Genomic DNA, 16,202 nt, shown 5'->3' on the forward strand with positions numbered 1-16,202 from the left:
ACCCTAGAGCTAACATCATAATCATACTAAATGTTGAGAAACTGAATGCTTTCTCCTATGACCAAAAAGAAGACAAGGACATCTATTCTTGTCACTTCTATCCAACATTGTACTAGTGATTCTAGTCAGTATAATTAATCAACAAGAAAAAATATCAATAATTTGCCCTGAAATAGAAGAGATAAAACTGTCTTTACTTGCAGTCAACATGGTCATGTGTGTGGAAAATCCTGGGGAATCCACAAAAAACTACTAGAATATAAGGTAGCAAAATAGAAGATTGATATACAAAAAGTACTTGTATTTATATACATGAGCAATGAACAATCCAAGAATGAAACTAAGTTCCATTTACAATAGCATCTAAAAAAATAAAATGCTCAGGAGTAAATTTAACAAAAAGATGTACAAGGCTTGTATAACTGATGATTACAAAATTTTGCTGAGAGAAATTTTTAACAGATCTATATAAATGGAGAGACATTTTGGGTTCATGCATTGTAAGACTCAATATCGTTAAGATGGTAATTCTGCCAAAATGGATCTATAAATTCCATGCAATTCCCATTGTATTTTTGATAGAAATTGATAGGTGATCTTAAACCTTACATGGAAATGCAAAGGATGCAAAATAACCAAAAACAATTTTGAAAAAGAACAAAGTTGGAGGATATACACTTCCATATTTCAAAATTTAATACAATGCTATAATAAATCAGATAGTGTAATAATGGCATAAGGATGTAGTGTAATAATGGCATAAGTATGTATAGATCAATGGAACATATAGTTAAGAATCAAGAAATAAACCCTTAAATTAATGGTCAATTGGTTTTTCAAAAAGATGCCAAGACAAGTCAATGGGGGAAATGATAGTCTTTTCAAAAAAATAGGAAAAAAGGACAATCATGGACAAAAAAAAAATGAAGTTGGATCCCTACTTCACAACATATACCACACAGGCAGGCAAAAAAAGACTCCAAACAGGTCATATAACTAAATCTAAGAGGCAAACCTGTTAAAGATCTAGAAGAAAACTTAGGAGAAAATCTTTGTGACCTTAAGGTTAGGCAAAGAGTTTTTCAATACAACACCAAAAGTATGATCCACTAAAACATATTGAAAAAGGGGAATTCTGCCAAAATTAAAAACTGTTCCACTCCAAAAGCCAGGATTAAGAAACAGAAAGTCAAGCCACCAAGCTGGGGGATAGTTTTCAAGTTACATATCTCATAAATTATTTTTAATCAGAATATATAAAAATCTGGGGTGCCTGACTGGCTCAGTCAGAAGAGCCTGTGACTCTTGATCTTGGGGTCATGAGTGTGAGCCCCATGTAGAGGTTACTTTAAAAAATAAATAAATGAAGTTGGGCAGCCCAGGTGGCTCAGCAGTTTAGCGCCGCCTTCATCCCAGGGTGTGATCCTGGAGACCCAGGATCAAGTCCCACGTTGGGCACCCTGCATGGAGCCTGCTTCTCCCTTTGCCTGTATCTCTGCGCCTCTCTCTCTCTCTATGTCTCTAATGAATAAATAAATGAAATCTTTTACAAAATAAATAAATAAATAAAGTTTAAAAAAAGAATATATAAAAATCTCTCAACTGTCAATAAGAAGACAGCAATCCATTTTAAAATGGGCAAAAGATCTGAAAAGCATGTTACCAACAAAAATGTACTGACTGTTAATAAGCAGATGAGAAGGTAATCCACGTCATTAGTCACTAGGAAAATGGTAATAATAACTGCAATGAGATAGCTCTTCATACCCACTAGAATGTCCACAACCAAAAAAATAGAGAATACCAACTATTGGTGAAGATGTGGAGAAATTGGAAATGTGACACATTTCTGGTTTTATTGTTATAATTAAGAAAACAGTTTGGCAGCTTCTTAACATTTTCAATGTAAATTCACCTTAAAATGAGGCAATTACTCTCCTAGTAATCTATCCAAGAGATACGAGAACATGTCCAAAGACTCATACATGTATGTTCGTAACATTATTCATATTTGCTAAGCTTGAAACAATCCAAATGTCCACAATCAAGTACATAGATAAACAAATGTGGTATGTCCATAAAATGGAATACTACTCAGCAAAAGAAAGGAACCAACTGCTGCCATTCATGCTGGAACATTCATGAATTTCAAAAATACTATGCTGAGTGAAACAAGGCCACAGAAATGCAAAAGACTACATATTCTATTATTCTGACTAAAATGTTTGGAAAGGGCAAATCTATAGAAACAGAATAATTTAGTAGTTGCTGGGGCTGAGTATGGGAACAGGGAGTGACTGCAAACGTGCATGAGAGGTCTCTTGGCATGATGGGAATGTTCTAAAACTGGACTGTGGTAATGGTTGCACAACTTTGTAAATTTACTAAAAATAGTTGATTTATAGTCTTTAAAAGGGTGAATTTTATGATAAGTATATTATACCTCAATACAGCTGTTTTCAAAAATAAATTAGTGGGGCCCCTAGGTGGCACAGTCAGTTGAGCATCCAACTCTTGATTTCGGCTCAGGTCATGATCTCGGGGGTCATGGGATCAAGCCCCACGTCGGGTGCCTTGCTCAGTGGGGAGTCTGCTTGTCCCTCTCCCTCTTCCCCTCCCCACATTTGTGCTCTATCTCTCTCTCTCAAATAAATAAAAAGAATCTTTAAGGGATCCCTGGGTGGCGCAGCGGTTTGGCACCTGCCTTTGGCCCAGGGCACGATCCTGGAGACTCGGGATCGAATCCCACGTCAGGCTCCCGGTGCATGGAGCCTGCTTCTCCCTCTGGCTGTGTCTCTGCCTCTCTCTCTCTCTCACTGTGTGCCTATCATAAATAAATAAAATAAAATTTAAAAAAAAAAGAATCTTTAAAAAAAAACCTAGATGCACACACACACACCCACCAACTCTTCAATTTATTAAGCACAAAATCCTGACTCGATGTTGACCCTAGGACAACACAAGAACACATAAGACTGTGCTGGTTTTTCACTCCACGCAAGACTGTGACAATCTAGGAAGAGACCTACGAAATGTAAATGAGTAAAATATCAGCAGTAAAAGAAGGTAGCAAATTTTACAAGCATCTTAACTATTACCACGTTGGCCCCCAAGTACCATCATCTCTTTCTTCTGCAATAGCTTCTTCTCTGTTCTCCCCACTTCCATCATTCCATCATAAAGTTTTCACCCTAGGTAGCCAATATGATCCTGTTAAAAGCTAATTCAGGGGCACCTGGGTGGCTCAGTCAGTTAAGCAACTGCCTTCGGCTCAGGTCATGATCCCGGGGTCCTGAGATAGAGCCCTGTATTGGGCTCCCTGCTCAGTGGGGAGCCTGCTTCTTCCTCTCCCTCTACCCTTCCCCCAGCTTGTGTTCTCTCAGTCTATTTCAAATAAAATCTCTGGGAAAAAAATAACTAAATAAAACCTAATTCAGATCATCTCACTCCTCCGCTTAAAATGGGTCAGTGGCTTCCCACCTCAGGTAATGTTCTAGGTCTTTAAGATGCTTCTAAGGCCTTCCACAATTACTCTCCCTCTACCCTCAGCTCTAGCCAGCTACAGGGCCTGCTTAAATGTTTCTTGAACACTCCTGGCACACTCCTATCTCAGGGCCTTTGCAAAGGATGTTCTCTCTGCCTGGAACAACCTTCCACCAGATTTCTGCAAGACTTGCTGCCTCACCTCCTTCGAGTCTTTGTTCAACTGTCATGTTCACAGTGAAGCCTACTCTGATTACCTCATTGAAAAATTCAGTACCCATCCCCAGGATTCCCCATCTCCCTTCCATATGACATTTTCTCTGGTGAACTTATCACCTTCTAACATACATTATATGTTTCCTTATTTGGGTTATTGTCTGATTGTCCTCCACTGCCAAAACGTGAGCTCCGTGAGAGCAAGGCTCTGTGTCTGTTTAGTTTGCTGCCATGGTTTGCCGCGCCTATAAGAGCACCTGCCATGTGGTAGGTACCCGATAGTTTTTGTTGAATGAATGACAAAGAAGTTACTAAGAGCATTCATTAAAAAAGACATGTAAGGGAGACTTAGGCGGATGAGGTCAGAATGCAGAGATTCTTGAGTGCCTAGGACATAAACATGGGATGAATGAATAAGTGAAAAAATGAACAAGCAGCCTGGTGATGTTCTACACACTGCCTTAGCATCCAGTGAAATGGATTATGAGGAGTTGGGCTCACTGAAACTTTTAATTTTTCCCTATGGAAAGAACTTGGATTGACAAAATAGCCTTTAGAAAAGCGGAAGACGGGCACCGAGGTGGGCACTTGATGGGATGAGCACTGGGTGTTATTCTATATGTTGGCAAATTGAACACCAATAAAAAATAAATTTGTAAGTAAAAAAAAAAAAAAAAGAAAGAAAAAAAAAGAAAAAGAAAAGCGGAAGTCCTCTGTGCTATGCCTGAAATGGCCACTAGGGAATGCCCAAATCCATAATGCTGAGCTATTAAGAATGAAATGGCCTCCCCAACAGCCAGGATAGAATATTGGGGAGCCCCAGTCATTAACGGGCTGATAATAAAAAAGGATAAGTCTTCCAACATTGTCTGTCTATCCACCTTACCCCGTGCCCCCCACCAAGCCAAGCACTGAAAGCCCATCAATTCAACTCTTAGTTTTCTGCCACGTCTCCCGAACAGACACTATGCTTGAGCTGTCCTCGAGCTGTGTCTCCGCCTATCACTACCTGTCCCATTCCTATGTGCCCTTTTTAGGTCTAGCACAAAAGACACCTCCTCCAGAAGCCTTTCCTGATTACTACTGCTCTCACTGCCCACTGCATTCCTGATATCCTGGGGCTGTCATCACCTGTCCCAGTCAGTAGTCCCTCGGTAAACACTCATTTAGATGCTGTCCCTATCCAAGCACTTCATTCTGGAGTTCTCCGTGAAGTCAGAAATCTACCAGCTCTGGCCTGCTGGGAAGGTCAGGGACAGAGGTCAAAACCAAACTTGTAAAACAAGCCAAAAAACGACGTTATAATCCTGCAAAAGTGGTAAAGAACAGCTTATTCTTGGAAGGCCTCTCTAGAAGAGAGAGTGAATCCACTGGCCATATAAGATGAAATACTACCTCCAGCTGCCTCGACCCTGGCCTTCGGGGTGCAGGAGAAGCCTGGCCTGCCCGGCTTCACCCCATCCCAGGCAGGCCCCCACTGTTCCCCCAGGTCTCCTTTTCCCTGCCTTCATTATTCAGCATCTAACTACTTGGCTGCCAGCAAGTAGGGAACTCTAATAGACGCCTAAGGCCTTTTTCCCTTTCAGCCTCTTTCCACCTGCTGTACTCTGTGTTTTGTTCTCTGGACTCATGATAAAGAGCAACACAAAAATCCCATCAAACATGACAATGTGCTGCAGAAAGCATGTACCAGAAATGCATCCTGGGGCAGACAGAAAGAGTGGAGCTTGCTTGGCAAAATCCATGCTCGGACAGATTAGTCCAACCCAACTCCTGGACAGCAAGCCCCAGGCAGGGTGGCAGGAGGCATGTTGGGGGGAGAGGTTACACCATGATAGAAGAACATCAGCATTTACTTTTAATCTATATAACCACTCAGTAAAAAGGCACTCTTGTTACTATTGTAAAGACTAGGAAACTGGAATGCCTGGGTGGCTCAGTGGTTGAGCATCTGCCTTTGGCTCAGGTTGTGATCCCAGGGTCCTCGGATGAGTCTCACATTGGGCTCCCCGCAGGGAGCCTGCTTCTCCCTCTGCCTATGTCTCTGCCTCTATCTGTGTGTCTCTCATGAATAAATAAATAGAATCCTTAACAAAAAGACTAGGAAACTGAGGCACACTGGTAGAGGGGACTTCATACAAGCCTACAAACAGCTAGAACATAGCAGGGACTGGATTGGAATCCAAAGCCACATAACCATAATGAACAACCCCTTTCTACTGGACCATGCCAATTCTACACACCTTACACAGCCTTTTTCTCCTCTGGAAGTCCTAACACATCCTGCTCCTTTGCATGGTTCTCTATCTAGCTGACAGGCCCCAAAGTTGTCATTTGCTACTTACATTGTAGGATGTGAGATACCATCAACGCTGTACAGTTCTCACTGCATGGAAGCCTTCCTAGAGCCAAATCCTTCTTTATTTGAAGAGTAAAAAGATACCTGCAAAGAAGTTGGGGAAAAAAATCTTGAGAAAGAAACAGGAACAAGCAAGAAGCATTTCCCTTCTCCCAGATCCAAGATGTTTCAAGAAAGAAACGGCACCCCCAATGAGATGCCTTTTTGGGATGGTGACTAATGCATAGGCTTTGCTTCAGCCCCAAACTAGCACCAGACCACAGCTTGGCTGATCCAGCATTTGGCAAGCCTCACAGCCATTAGGAATCACCCTGGCTAAATCCTCCTGCCAACTTGAGGGAGTTGGCCAATCATCCTCTGGTGGTTTCTGCCACATAGCTAAGCCACATACCCAGCCCAAAAGAAAGGGAGATTCAGCAAAAATGAGCCCGCTGAAGATGCTCTGTTTACCAACTGCTACCAAGCACTCACTATCAAAACAACTTAGGTTGGCGGGACAGGAGCGATCACCCCCATTTTATAATTACTGAAAGGCAGAAGTTGGATGATTTTGACAAGGTCATTTGCCCAAAGATAGTGAAACCATGGCCAGAAGTCAGGTCACCTGCTGAATTTAGGCCTCTTCCTATCCAGAGATGGTGTTGCAGAAATCAAGGAGTTGAGGCCATGCTTCACCCTGACCACCTTCTCTGTATCATCAGAAGCCGGCCCATCACTTGGCACAGAGAAGGTAGAAAATGCCTGTATTCTGAATGGAATGAAGCCAGACTGCCCTTTTGCCCACCAAGGGCTCGTCAGGGACCCAGAAAGTGCAGGTTGGTATCCAGAGCTTGGCCAAAGAGATAGCATTTGTTCTACACTTTCAAGCCCTTATCAAAGGAACATCAACTTTGAAAAGATGCATAAAAGTAAGATTCTATCACTGACTGCTTTCTTCCATGGTCCAAAATTGGTGCCAATATTTTATTTTATACCTTAAAACACTTACTGAGTATCTACCATGGGCATTTCCTAACATAAGATGTGACTTTCTTTTTTTTTTTTTTAATTTTTTTTTTTATCTATGATAGTCACACACACAGAGAGAGAGAGAGAAAGAGAGAGAGAGAGGCAGAGACCCAGGCAGAGGGAGAAGCAGGCTCCATGCACCGGGAGCCCGATGTGGGATTCGATCCCGGGTCTCCAGGATCGCGCCCTGGGCCAAGGGCAGGCGCCAAACCGCTGTGCCACCCAGGGATCCCCCAAGATGTGACTTTCTAAATAAAGTTTTATCTGGACTTTTTAATTTAAATCAATTAAGCCTTGAAGGCAATGTGGTAAATCAAAATTAATTGCAGGTGATAGATACAAATCTAGATTAGAAAAAAACAGGTAAAGTTAGTAGGTGATCATTCAATTTATAAACTCATTCATCATTATAATCCTTCAAATTATGAGCTCCCCTAATGGGTTAAAAATGACTCAATTAGAAAATTTATATTTGCATGTCACTCTCAGAAACTCATGGATTGGCCCCAAACAAGGCATCCTTGCGAAGTCAACTATGGTTAAGTATCTTTGACAGACCATTGAGGAAAAAATGAGGTCTAACCTTTGCCATTGCCTGCTTTCAAATATAGATGTAAATGAGAATAATAAGCCTCAATTGCTAAAGGGAAAAAGAATCTCATTTTGCTCCTAGCAAGCAAGAAAGGAAACTTCTTGTCATTTGACACTTTTCTTGCTATTAAGAGGGCAGCTGCCTGCTACAAATACCAAATCCTCACTCTGAACAGCTGATGAATCATTTATCATCGCATTGATTTTTCTTTTCTTTTTTCTTTTTTCTTTTTGGCGGTGGGGGGTGGGGGAGAAAGTTTATCTCCATTAAAACTGGTCACAATTTGAGAGTCAACTTAGCAAGTGCAAACTGATACAGATACCAAGGTATCGGGTTATCTGGGAAAGTGGCCTACAACTCACAAATGTGGAGAGACGGGGTGAGCCAGTGACAGACTTGTGAGAAGTGATGTCTGCCAAGACCCCTCAGCAAACAAGTCCTCGTGTACCAAAGGGGCGAAGAACTGGCCACGAGCCATAGTGTCAGGGGTGGGAGGGGAGTGAGGATGGTGGGGGGAGGTGGGAGAAGTCCTGGCCAAGTCACTTTAGCTCCCAGCTCCCAGGACCCGTTTCCTCCCCTGTGAACCAGGAGGGCTGGGCTAGATGATTGCATATATCTCTTCTAGGGTAAGATTCTAGGGTCTAGCAAGCACAGTTGGGTTTGGAGGAGTGTTAAGTTGACAATGCATTTTTAGAGAAGTAGGTTTACATTGTAATTTTGATGGGCATTGTATATAAGTATAAATATACTTTTTTGAATGTTTTATTAAGAAAACTTGTGACTTTTTAACTTTTTAATTTTTATAAGTGTAAAATATTTTACTTATCTAAAATCATGAATAATGTATCATTATAAATGGTTGTTAAAATCATGAATAACTTATGATGATTAAAGAATCATAATAAAATTATCAATGATTTATATTATACATGATAAATAATTTATTTAAATAATTTTTAGACTATTTTGTACTTTTTAAATTTTTTACAAGTATATGTCATCATTACTCTCTACCTATTGGATGTGTGTGTGCACATGTCCGCACACGCATATGCACAGGCACATGCACACACACAGTTTTCAATATCCACGGAAATTAGCTGGTATCACACTTGTGCCATCATGCTGCCCTCCGATTGCAACACAGATGTGATGAAGCCAAGCACTCTTACCATTGCCGCAATTAATGGCAGAACCCCCAAGTGGGCACCCAGGCTGGCTGCCCTGCTAGAATGCCACCCTTCCTTCTCCCAGAGGTCCCCATCCTTTGGAAGATTAACACTTTGGGGACCAGTCAGGACCACCTTCTCTCCAGCTCCTCATCATCTGCCAGAGAGTGATTGAGGGCCAAGCTTTCCAGAGAAGACTAGAAGCCCATTCTCTGATAAATTGGAAATAATGATTCTTATGTAATATCATGCAGCAGACACAAAGGGATGTACTCTACCTTGTAAGCTCTTCTCGAAGATGTCCGGGGTCCACTGGGAAAAATTTCACCATAAATTCGAAAACAACGTCCTTAGGATCTTAAAACACAGTATCTCCATAAGTTTTATTTAAATGTCCATCACAACAGTTATAGGTCTTTCACACATACACACAAACACGCGCACACACACACACTTCACCCCTCCTCCTCCCTCCACTCCCCATCTCTCCCTCCCTCAGACTTTTAAGTTTCAATTTTTCACATTTCTAACATGGTGGTATTTCTGATTGAGTATTTATGTGGATAGCAATCAGGAAAGTTCTCCTGCTCCTCTTTCTACCCTCTCTTTCTTTGAGTTTCTTCTTGTAAAGATGTGCCTATTTCTGGGCCCTTCTGTGTCCTCTAAGAAGTGTCCCATTAAAAAAAAAAATATCACTTGCCACTTGGGATTCTTCATTCCTGGCTGAGAGAAGGGCCTGCTTTAGAAACAGGTGACTATCATCTGGCATCAAGTATCTCATAAGAGAAACTACAAGTGTATAGAAGTGTATGCACTGCCGCTACTTTGTCGCTTAAAATCTGAGTTAAGAAACTACATCTACTTGCCTTCACTCCTAGTTGCATTTGAAAAGAAAGACAGTATTTGCATCAAAAGTAAACACATACATACACCATTAGTACCAGTCGTTCAGCAAATATTTGTCAAGTGTCTATTAGCGGCCAAGCATTGTACTAGGCAGGTAGGTACCAGGAACGAAAAGAAAATTAAGCACTCTTAGCCTGGTAGAAGAGGCAGCACCACGGGCGGTTGCAAGCACTAAGTACCAGCGAAGTACAAGAGGGAGGAGAGAGGGCTCCAGTTAGATTGGGATGTCAGGTAAACAATAATAACGCAGGACATACTTACAACTTACACAAAGAAATGATTCTCTATTTGAAATTCCAACATAGTGGACATCTCTTCTTTTCACAGAGAACACCACACCTGAGGTTAGTTTTGCCATAGTCAGGAGAGGTAGGAATACCAAGGGGTCAGTGGCAGAAGTAAAGCTAGAGAGGCAGGTGTGCTTTGCCAATCATGCCAATCAGATTTCATTCTAAGGGCCATAAGGAGCCATGGAAGCATTTTAAGCCAGAGCGTGATGTGTTTGCCTTTCCATTTTCAATAGTTCCCTTTGGAAGTTGGGTAGATGATGGATGGGGGGGGGGGGCGGTATCAGTTAGGAAGCCTTTGGAATAATGTGACAGATGATTATAATGGGGTGGGAGCAGACAGAACCTGCCACGGAGAGGGCAGGTGAGTGAAGAGACATCACAAGACAGTGAAATCCCCCTGCCTCAGAAACACCTGTGGACACTCCCCAACCCAAGGAGGCCCAGGAATCTGCATTTGAACAAGTGATCCTAATACCCACTGAAATTTTGAAACTACCGCACAAAGTGGTGGAATACAGGGTGTGTGGGGGGATAGATTTTGTACGCAGTAGGCACTCAAATGTGAAATGAAACAAATGCACAATGTCTGTGCCATGTTAAAAAGAAAACATCTTCAGGCAGAAGGGAATGGCATTGAATATTGACATTGCAAGTGACAGAGTCAGGCTGCCTAAAATAAGCCAGTTAGGTATTAAGATCATTTCCAGTTAAGGAACACCTGGGTGGCTCAGTCGGTTCAGTGTCTGCCTTCAGCTCAGGTCATGATCCCAGGGTTCCAGTTCCCTGTTCAGTGGGAAGTCTGCTTGTCCCTCTTCCTCTGCTGCTCTCTCTGCTTGTAAGCCCACTCTCTCTCAAATAAACAAAGTCTTTTTAAAAAGATTATGTTGCATTAAAAGCCATCGAAACCCAGTCAATTCAGGAAATGCTCTTTACCTCTGCTTTAACTGGCTAAATTTACATTGGAAAGGAGAGCCTGTACCAGGAAGAAGGCTATCACCTTAGATAACTACATTATAATATGGACAAGGTGTGGTAGACATGGAGGTACCTCCCAAGGCCTGTTTGATCAAAGTCCTCTATGTCCCATTGTTTCTCAATGGCCCAGCAAACATTTGTTTACCAAACATTTACTTTTTCTTCTTCCTGTGAATTGCATTCTTTCCCTTTGAAGCCCCAGACCCTTATTCCCTTCTCCTTCATTCAGGATGACACACATAGCCCATTTTGACCGACTGTCTTTGTAATTTCCATGTCTGTGTGGCCTCCCCACACGTATGAGATTAAATCTGAATATCCCCTGTTCATCTGTCTCATGTCATTTTGATTCTTAGTCCGGCTAGAAGGGCCTTGAAGGGCAGAGGAAATTCTTCCTTCCCCAAGAACAGCGAGGATGCTCAAAGATTTGCAGTTTTCCAGTGTGAGCCAATCCGCAGAGTGCTGTCAATATCTGTATTCTTCAAATCTACCTGAAGATCCAGCAGCATGACTTTTTTTTTCATCTTGGACAAAATTAAAATGATTTTTTAATTGCTAGATTCACTGGACATATTAAGGATTAAAATGATGCATCGAAGCCCTTCTCTCTCCTTTTATTTGGTAAGGAATCGTGTGGCACTGAAATCTTTTCAAGTTGTAACTGAGAATGAGATCCCTGAAGTGTTTTTCCATACTTACTTTTTACTTGCTTTGTAATGGGCTTCAGTAGTTCCAACCAGACCTGTGATAACATTAATAAAAAGAATTGATGAAATGTGGCATTGAGTGAAGCTTATTTTTTTGGTAACAGATAAAAGTCAACATAAAATAAACAAACACCAAGACAGCTTACACTCCTTCTAAAGATAGTTAGAAACAGCCGTGTCAAAGAGATGATGTACCTCACCACACTCAATCAGCCCCCTTGTATTTGCCTGCTGACAGTGAATGTTGTTGATCTATAAACTCTTTGTTGTTGACATTTGAATTGCTGCTCCCCTGCCTAAGCAGGGTGACAAAGGTGTCACATACAAGACTCATTAGTTGCTACGAAGACTAATGAAGGCATTTGGCTCTGCATTTGAATCCTACAGCCCCCAAATGCCAGCTTAATAGATATAAGGAGCCTTTCAGGGAAGGAGCTGGGATAACAGATATGCCAAGGCAGGACATAGCAGGAAGAACATAGAGAATGTTGGGACCTGAGAGAGGGGCAATAAGAGTCCCCTCACACTGGTGAGGTCAGGAATCTTCATTGTGGAGGCTGAGGTCCAGTCTCTGGCAAGCCGGAATAGATAAAGCTTAGGTTGCTATTTCACGGGGTGACAAAAGAGAAGCACAGGGTAGGAGAGTCTGTTTGGTAAACTGAGGTGACTTTAAATAGGCAAGGAGGGGGAAGAGAAAATCGTTATTAAATCCAAGTATGTTGCAAGGGTTTAAGTGCTTTTTCACTTTTCAATCAAGTTTGAGCCCTACAAACCTAGCCACAACTGCACTTGAGAAGCAATTCTAGACACAAAGAACCCTATAATGAAACCAACTTACATTGTTTCCAGAATGGCTACAGAACTCTAATCCGAAATACTCCTTTTCAGCAAGATTTAGGTGGCCACAACTCAGGTTAAACAGCGCCTTTCCAGATGATTTTTGCTAAATGAAACAGAGAGATCACAGCACAGTTTGCGTCCCCAACCCTGATACAGTTACTGTGGTGCAGAAGAAAGGGTAGGAGTGACCCAACTCTGAAAACACAGCTTCCGGGGTCAGCACCGTTTAGAGGTCCCGCATCCTCTCAAAGGATGATGTTTTACAGATAAATACATACGTGTACCTGTAGATTGTCTTAGGGCCCCTTCCCCCACCAAAAAGCCTCAGACTCATGACAAACCCTCTCGGAAAAAAGACAGCCTTGCACTTAAACTATGGTGAGATCGGCAAATCTACCTTTTCAATGGAATTCTTTAATCAAGTCATCCCATGGGCAATTTGAATGATTTCCCCCAAATTGACTAGTTTAATCAAGATGCAAATCTGACCTGCTTAAAAATCCTTCTGTGGCTCCCCTCAGGATAAAGTCTATACTCACAATGGCAATCTTGACGCTTGGCTCTCTTCCTGCCTGCCTCCACCCTCTTCTCTTGTGCTTCCCCCTTGCTGGTAGTTTCCTTTCTAATAATTGCAGCCCACTTGCAGTTCCCCACACAGGTCAAGGAGTGTCATACCTCATGTTTCTGCTCCTGTCATTCCTTCTCCAAAGGCAGCCCTTCCCACCTTTCTTTGGTTTGGCTTACTCCTGCTCAGCTCAGACCCAGTCTGCCCTGGAGAGCACTCCCCCATCCCAATCAGCTACAGGTGAAGCCAAGGGCAACCTCCATGCTCCCAAGCACCCTCACTTACCTCCAACAAGGCACACCTAACCTGGGATGGCTGCCTTCCCCATTAGACTGAGTCCCTTCAGAGTAGGAGTCTTGCTTCATTTTCCTTGTCACTCACCACGTCTAACTCAGAGCCTGGCACCTTGGAGGTCCCCTTGGAGGGACTCTTGCATGTCTGTTGCTCTGATATGAAATTGACCAAATTACTCCGATGAGCTCCTGGAGTAGCCTTCGCCTGGCAGCTTTTCCCACCAAATCTGTGCACAGCATCATTCCTTCGCAGAAGGCCACACATAATTTTTTTCCTTCCTAAAGCCCACCTACATGGTGAGCACAAAGCAGACCCCTTACCAGGCTCATCCGAGAACAGGAGCTTTGCAGATCTTTCAGGAACATCTCTTTGAGCCGAGCGCAGCTGGGGCTGATCTGCAGCCGCCACCATGGCTGAACCCGAGGGTGGCTGTGGCAGGGAGGACAGTGATGGGGAAATTGAGCCCTGGCTGATAGGCACAAAGACACGCTGCCACCGAAAACCCCTAGTTAACACCAGGTCACGTGGTCCCTATGGCGTGGCACAGGAAGCCGGGCGAGGGGAAATGTAGTTGGAAATCACCGACCCATAGTCTAAGGCAACAACCTTGATAGGTCAGAGAGCCCAGCCACCTTCCTCCCACCCTCTACCCTCTCCCTCAAGGCAAAGCCATGTAGAAGTGGGGGCACATCTGGTATTTAATAGCTTCCAGGAAGGTGGCCTACCCCACCCCCTTCCCCCAGTGACCAAAAATCCTCCCCTCTACCCTGCACTTCTCTGCACTTGGCTACATAGTCCAAAGCTCCACTGACTGGAGATGCAGCTGAGGTGACCAGAGTCCTATTTTAAAATGCAAAGAGGCTGCCAGCGGTGATACCTACTGCATCCCCAGCACCTGGAGACAGCTGGGGAGGAGGGGGTTGGATATTATGTGGGAGATCACATTGGAGCTGTGGTCCTGGAGAAGAGATTCATCTCACACAGAGTTGGAGGGTGCAAGGGTGTGAAGGGATTGGGGGGCAGTGGAGGAGGGGGCTTCTGGGAAGGAGGAGGGAAGGGGGAGTTTTTGCCTATGTGGCAAACTAGCCTAGGGCAAGTGCTGACACAGACCATTCCAGACAGATGAAATCGCTCCTATTTTTAAAGTCCTCCAGACAAGGAGCTGCCATGGGATTTTTATTATGAGAAAAAAAAAAAGAATTTCTAAAGAGAGATACGACAGCAATACTTTTTCCGACACCAGAGAAACATTTCAGTCATGAGGACCAAATTCCGTCATAGACTCCAGTTTCTTTGCAAATAATTTAAGAAACTCAAGATTTTCCTTTCCCCTCCTCATTTTTTGATTATTTTTTTCCATCAGAGTATTTAATCCCCCCCCCCCAACGCTGCCACATTCCATGTGTTTGTGTATTTTAAAGGTTTCTGCAGTCATAAAGAATATATAGCCATTCTTGTAAGGATTCCAATCAAGGCTTCCTTCTTGCTCCCTTCTGTAAGATCCCATACCATGTTTATAAGAATAATCTCTGATTCTTCTATCCCTGCACACATTGCCAACTGGCTCTGAAAAGCCCTTGGCATTTATGCATTTAGAGGTCAGGCACTCACGTGGCTGGGGCTCTCCACCCCCATCTGTGGAGAGGTATTTCCCTTCAGCCCTCCATAATGTACTTTGAAATTGGCCAGCCTTGTGGAACGTGTTGCATAATAGGTAAGGTCTTGGTTCTGTCTCAGTGTGCAGGCTTTCATGGTTTTTAACCATTATAATCCAATTCCACAATTTTTAGGTTATGAGTATTTTTCTTATACTATGTCTTTACAAACAATTTCTCTTTTTTTAAGATTTTATTTATTTATTCATGAGAGACACACAGAGAGAGGCAGAGACACAGGCAGAGGGAGAAGCTGGCTCCTCACAGGGAGCCCAATGCAGGACTCTACCCCTGGACTGGGATCACGCCCTGAGCCAAAGGCAGACGCTCAACCGCTGAGCCACCGAGACGTCCCACAAACAACTTTTCTAAAGTTCTTTTTTTTTTTTCCTTTCTGGAATTTTGAGTCTCTTTTCCATTGCAAGTTCTTGTTTGAGCTAACACTATCAACATTCTAATCAAGCTTTTTAGTGGATCTAAATTCTTTACTACCAGTTCTCCCACTCAAGGAATTGGAACTCCATACAATCCTGAATCTTGTTTTACCTTCTGCCTTGTATTACGGTAGAACAGCGCCTTAAAATACACACACACACACACACACACACACACACAGTTGACCCTGAGCAACATGGGTTTGACAGCACATTTTGGGGCTTCCCCTCTTACTGAGTTTAATTCAGAACTTTTTCAGAACTTATATTTATAATCTCTAATTTACAAACTGTATTTTAATCATGACATTGATCTTTAGAGGCTCCAAACTCCTCTTCTCATGGGAACAACAAATATTCAAGGTGGTTACCTATACATAACAATCTGCCACAGATTCTAGGCAGCTAGAGCTTTCATATAATAATTTGTTAAATCAAACCTGAGTTGTAATCCTGCTCTACCCACTTACTAACTAGATGAATTGGGGAAAATCTTTTAGCTCACAGATTTACCTGCTTTTACCAGGTACCTGAAGACAGAGACCATGTGTTCGAATACCTGGCAGTGTGTACAGTGCCTGATAGAGTGGACATTCAATAAATGTTTGCTGAATAAATAGATGGATGGAGCCAGTTAACTTGATTCCTGTGCATTAGTAACACAGTTCTCTCAGGAGGAAGAACAAATTAGTCACTACGTGACCTAAGG

General features: G+C 42.7%; 1 protein-coding gene across 1 annotated transcript in view; it reads right to left on the reverse strand.

Annotated features, from left to right (window-relative positions):
• Positions 1-16,202, reverse strand: part of FRMD7 (FERM domain containing 7) — a 52,013-nt gene that overhangs the window by 13,493 nt on the left and 22,318 nt on the right. The window contains exons 2-5 of the mRNA XM_025983188.2: positions 12,544-12,648; positions 11,698-11,740; positions 9,106-9,184; positions 6,045-6,142 (exon numbers count right to left, since the gene is read on the reverse strand). Of these exons, the coding sequence (XP_025838973.1) occupies positions 6,045-6,142; positions 9,106-9,184; positions 11,698-11,740; positions 12,544-12,648 (325 nt within the window). The remainder of the gene's footprint in view (positions 1-6,044; positions 6,143-9,105; positions 9,185-11,697; positions 11,741-12,543; positions 12,649-16,202) is intronic.

This window comes from Vulpes vulpes, chromosome X (genome assembly GCF_048418805.1).
Source record: "Vulpes vulpes isolate BD-2025 chromosome X, VulVul3, whole genome shotgun sequence".
Taxonomy (NCBI): domain Eukaryota; kingdom Metazoa; phylum Chordata; class Mammalia; order Carnivora; family Canidae; genus Vulpes; species Vulpes vulpes.